Source organism: Nanorana parkeri, unplaced genomic scaffold (genome assembly GCF_000935625.1).
Source record: "Nanorana parkeri isolate BGI_ZX_2015 unplaced genomic scaffold, ASM93562v1 scaffold586, whole genome shotgun sequence".
In the NCBI taxonomy this organism is placed as follows: domain Eukaryota; kingdom Metazoa; phylum Chordata; class Amphibia; order Anura; family Dicroglossidae; genus Nanorana; species Nanorana parkeri.
The window spans coordinates 1,155,182-1,161,097 of record NW_017306854.1 but is presented as its reverse complement, the minus strand read 5'-3'; the positions used below and the strand labels follow the sequence as shown (position 1 = coordinate 1,161,097).

The following is a 5,916-nucleotide window of genomic DNA, read 5'->3' as shown; positions in this document are numbered from 1 at the left end:
TCTATGAAATTGTAGTATGTAGCTGAATTTTTAATTCATGCTCAAGGTGATGCATTTGTGTCTGCAATATACATGTACACTTTAGTGGAAAAATACTGAGAAAAGAACTTTCTTTTTTTGAAATTTTAGCTTTAGATGCAACCATTGTGCTATAATACAATTATATATAAAGGAGGACTTTACAATAAATAAAAGAAAAAATATGATTGAGGCTTGGAAAATAAAGCACTTGAATTCATACCTTCATTGATTTTATTTTAGTTCTATCAATATACATTGACAGTGGAGGTCATACTGTATATTGACTTTGGAATGTTGCTCAGTAACTTGTAACATCAATTACTTATTTGTGTTGCCCATAATTGAGAACAATTTTTCTTGCAGGTGATGTGAAAAGTCACTGTTACTAGTGATAAGGATAAGGTCACTTGGGAGAGAAAAACTCCATTGTGTCTGATCAACAGACATTAGAGAACACTAAAAACACCCTTAAATATCTCTACAGGAAAACATTTTCTGCCTGAAATGGCATTAAATATTTCACACCATTTATGCATTCAATGCCATTTTGCTGAAATCATCTTAGCATGCTAATAGCTCTTTAATCCTTTAGATGCAAATTAATTTCAGCATTTACACATATTATGGATTTGATGCACCATTTAAAAGTCATATCACCAAAGCAAAATATTTAGCCGTTTAACGTTAAAATTGAAGTGATGCAGCCACAAAAATGATGGAATAATTCTTACACAGACATTGTAGATAGGTAGGTATCTAAATATATGGGACAAATAGTGGAAATAAATAAGGCACTGCAAAACCATAAAGGAATAAAAAAAGAAAGTAACTTCTTTTGTGCCCTTGGAAAGAAAACATCTTTAGGAAAGTCTGATAGACAGACAATTTAAAGGCAAACTGCTTATGAGTCAGTTTTATTTTATTTTTTGAAGTTAATATATTTGTGAATTATATATTTGTATTATGTATATATTAGTATTTTGTTACTATTTTGTTACTCTTTATATTACCAAGATGCATGAAACAAATGTCACAAAGCATTGTTCATTTTTTGAAGAGGGAGTACAGCAGAAGCTGTTGTCTTTCAGTATGCTTCTGTCTAATTAAAATTATGTATTGAACCTTATGGAGTACGCAAAGAGGAGAGAGGATGGGTCACTCCTAAGTTTTGTGTTTGATTTCAGCTCAAGCTATTGAGATCTATAAAAGCAGTAATTCATCTTGTAAATATGTGAAACACCACATATTGAATGGAAACAGGAAAATATGAAAAATGTTTAGGTAGTATTTCATAGTCTCAATCTGATGACCTGACTTTTCTTTACTGCAGTTAATTAATTCAGTTAGATTAGCCTGTGATTTGGCAGTGAAGGAGCAGCAACATATTGATGAGATCATCTTTATACTCTCCTTCTTTTCATCACAGGTGCATGTATGACAGCTAAATATACCAAGAAAACAGGAAATATACCTAAAACTGGAAGCACAGATGATTTTGTCACTTCTGGTTACAAGCTGTGATTTCTCCAGCTGTTGTGGCTACTTTGGGGTTCATAGGTGACATTAGGTGTGAAATATCCATAAAGAGGACCTGTCACTTTCTCCATGCTATCACATTGGGGGCCTAATACTGTCTGGAAGTCATGATCTCTTGCCATTTGCTACTTTACAGTGCTCATACAATTGTTATACAGTAACGATAATCCTTCATAAAACTGTATTGAAATAATTATCAAAAGAAAATGTTAATTGCCTTCTGCAAGTTTCAATTTAACCAATACTGCCATATATTTAAACTGCCATATATACTATATGTAAACCTCTTTAATGAGCAGGGAAAGAAATGAAAGTAGAATTAAAATACAAGTAACAGGCTTTCTCTTGCTTTTCTGAGCAAGTATGTTCAAGAAATATAGTATTCTTGACAGCAACTGGCAGATGTGTTTACAGATACACAGATATACTTTGACATGGATGAAAGGCTATATGTGGGTTTCAGAAGAAAACAGAATTTTGAGAACAGACTTTAACTTGTTTTAAGAAAGCCTGAGATAATGGTATAAAATCCATGAAAATTTACAGTATGTTTTTTTCAGAGATTCTCCAAAGACCAAATACACTTTTTGATACTCCCAACCTTAATAGGGTCCAGTCCTTGAATTCTATATAAATATTTCACTTCCTAGAACATCCACATAAATAAAAAAAACTATTGAATTTCTGTAGACCTTGATTTTTATTTGCACTGTAACTCTAAGTCAGATTATATAGAACATTGTGTAGCACTTTGTCCATGTTTACTACAAGGCAGCACCAAGAAATCCAAGGAACCTTTACATTAGCTTACTTTGGCACATTCCAAATCTACAGTTATATTTTAGCGTCAATTAAAGCATATACAGATGTATAGCATATATGTGCAATTATTGTGCTACCCACTGCTTAATACTCTACTCAAGCACCAATATTTTCAGTTTGTATGGCCAGTCTACAATATATTCAGCTGCAGATACTTGGCTTGAGAAGCCATATCTAGTGTTTGGTATGTCCATCTCCAAACAAAAATCAAACCTTTAATTTTGTTTTGGATAGAACAGCAAAGGTTTAGAGCCTCTGTCTGGTTTTATTTTCATCTATGCTGATATAGGAAGAGATGTGAAAGCTCTTCAATGGGAACAAAAACACATTTTCAGTAAAATTAGAAATGGGTAGAACTACTGACAATGTTTGTAGTGTTTTCTGTGCCTTCATTTTTACTTGACAATCACACATTTCTTGTACATTTCTTGAATAGGTATCACAGAGACAGCACATGAGAGAAAATCTCTCCAAGAAGGGCTCAGGCAATATAAAAACCTGACAGGGATTGTAACTTTTCCCCACTCTCTATCCATAATCCAGAATTTTGGCTTAGCCAGTAAAGAGTAACAATCTGAAAATTACTGCAACTCATAGAACCCAATAATGTTGTACTTAAGAGCAATACAAATAGTAGTATAAGATGACTTCATACATAGTTCTTTATTTTGTTCTTCTCCTTTATGCATAACTACCTATGTTAATATAATAATTGCATTCAATTGATAGTTAATGGAAATGTTCATTTTTTTACAACATTAAAAATATTCATGTTTCTTTTAGCTTCTGTTGCATCAACATGTAATGATCCTGGAGTTCCTCAAAATGGTAGCAGATATGGAGACACTAGGGAGCCGGGAGATACCATAAACTTTCAGTGTGATCCTGGGTATCAGCTACAAGGACAAGCTACAATTACCTGTGTGCAGCTAAATAACCGATTCTTTTGGCAGCCAGACCCACCAAATTGTATAGGTATTTCATTTTTATTAGGCTTCCTTTTATGATGTCCCATTATCTTGTTTCAATATGTTCATAAAGTTAAAACAATTAAAATCTATACATTCACAAATCAACTCTGTCTTCAATTTATAATTACAATCAGATGATCACTGAACATTTCATCATAATCGCACACAATTAAGTTAATAAAAAATATATTTAAAATCAGTCTTTTTTGCACTTTAATACTATTATTGCACTTTAATAGTAGGTGGAAATACTGATTTATGCACTATATTATGATGGGAGATGTTGTAAGGGGACCAAAACAAATTTGTATCTATTGTACCACATGTTCCACAATGGTCTTGCATGTTAACACCAGGAAAACATTTATTAGATATAACATTTGTTAAACTCCAGAGTTTCCAAGCATTGGTAGCAAACCATAAACTCTCAGGATTAAAGTCTCATATAATATTTATTATTTTGGGATAAAAGTGCAGTTAAGAAGATATTCACTTCCAAAAGCTGAAGAAAATCACTTTGGTATGTGCTACCTATCTATAAGCATCTTTCATCATTACATATCATCTCTCCATCTAATTAGTGGTACAGCTTTCTAAGAATGCAGACTTAAATGTATGTAAAGTCAAAATGTTTGGATAGAGTAGAGGAATACTTCATCTACACCTGCACCCTATTTACATCTGCACCCTAACTAGTAGGTTTCGCTTCACTTCCTGCCTCATATATGCAACAGACAGTGAGGTAAAAATCTTAGACAGTTGTCATTCAAACATCTGTGCCCATCGGAAGATATCCCTATTTCCTGTTCCACTGACAACTGTAAAATTTTGGAACTTTACTAACGTTCAGTCTCGGTGACCATAGTCCCCAAGACAAATAGACAAAAATAAATCTCCCCAACAGGGACACTGTTTTGGCATTAAATACACTTACTGAGACAACACTTAACAGTTTATGCATCAAGATAGCGTTTTCAAAATTATATTTCAGTTACAGGTAGTGTTGAGCCTTCCATTCATTTAAGAGGTTTAGATTTTCACACTCACATTATGATGTTCCCTTATTTTTACATTGTATTCTTCATAGTTTAAAAAAATGGAACGCACTTGTAATGGGTATAGCAGGTGTAAAGATTTTGTAAATTATGTGTGTAGATCTCAACCCTGTTGTCCCTGAAGGACACCAGCAGCTAAACAAAACTTTGAAATGATATGTGTTGGATAAAGTGAGCATTTAAACAGTATTTATGAGACATTTATTCACTTATTCAATAAACATTACAAGGAGCAAATTGCTAATCTTAAAATAAGAACTTCAGTCAGAGATATTCCAAAGCCTTGCAGTGGGGGTTAAGGGTTAAGTGTTCATTTTCACCTGGGGATGAAAAAAAAGCATATACTCACCTGAACCTCACAGAGGTCTGGCTGCTAGACTGGTCCCTGCATCCTCTCTTTACCTTTTGGTGGTCTAAGCTCCTATGAGTCATCACATTCTAGGGACATTCCATCGCTGGAGCAGTGAAAGAGACAGGCTTAATGGATCAGTCTACAAGCCATTTGGCTCCAAGGTTCAGGTGAATATATTTTTTTATTTTAATTCCTAGAAAAAATGGTCACTTAACCCTTGCAGTGCATGGGTAGCCCCACTGAAAGGGTTAAGAATATTTATTCTTATTTATGCCTGGAGTTCTTCTTTAAATACAGTAATCCATTCAAAATAATCAAAATTCACTCTGCTAAAGTTCGGTAGGGTATACACGTATATATTTTCTTTGTTCAACCTGTGGGCTGAATAAAGAAAATATATCAGATTCCTCTATCTATGCTGAGTAGCATGAATGGACAAATCTCTCATTGCTTCTATTGAATTCTGACAGTGGCTAACGAAATTCACTCCACTGGGGACCCTATTCCTTTAGCAGAAGTTGGTAATTTTGCTGAAGGAATACGGTCACCAATGGAGTTAATTTCAGCTAATTCAGCAAGAAATTCACTCCATGTGTACCCAGCTTTAGCCTGGTACACTCTTGATTCTGAGCATTTGCTATTTTTTACTGCACTAGTAAATGAGCACTGTTATTATTCATCGTGGAAGTAATATTGTGTATGGATAATAATCTGATTGACTTCTGTTTCTTCTTTTCTTGTTGTAACAGCTGCTTGTGGTGGAAATGTATCAGGCCCATCAGGAGTTATTTTGTCACCCAACTACCCTCAACCTTACCCTCCTGGAAAAGAGTGTGACTGGAGAATAAAAGTAAATCCAGACTTTGTCATTGCCTTGATATTCAAAAGGTACACATTATAGAGAACAACAAAGCTATGTAGCAGGTTCTTAAATGTCAAACCTATAAATGACATAATTTGTCACTTCATTGGGCTCTTAATTACATTTACTAACCAAGCTCCAGAGCATACATTCTGTACCTGCACCATGAAAATTGACATGTGGCAGAATAACAAACACATTTTTTAGCTTTCCAGCAATGCTTGAGTGCCAAATGTAAACATTAAACAGAACATGCCAGATGCATCAAATGCTGATAGAAAAATCACAAGTCTGTCT

The 5,916-nt window shown here is 34.0% G+C and overlaps 1 protein-coding gene across 1 annotated transcript in view; it reads left to right on the top strand.

Annotated features, from left to right (window-relative positions):
• The window catches only part of CSMD1 (CUB and Sushi multiple domains 1), an 880,549-nt gene that overhangs the window by 636,512 nt on the left and 238,121 nt on the right, over window positions 1-5,916 (top strand). Inside the window, exons 26-27 of the mRNA XM_018562582.1 lie at window positions 3,163-3,354; window positions 5,507-5,645. Coding sequence (XP_018418084.1) covers window positions 3,163-3,354; window positions 5,507-5,645 — 331 coding nt within the window. The remainder of the gene's footprint in view (window positions 1-3,162; window positions 3,355-5,506; window positions 5,646-5,916) is intronic.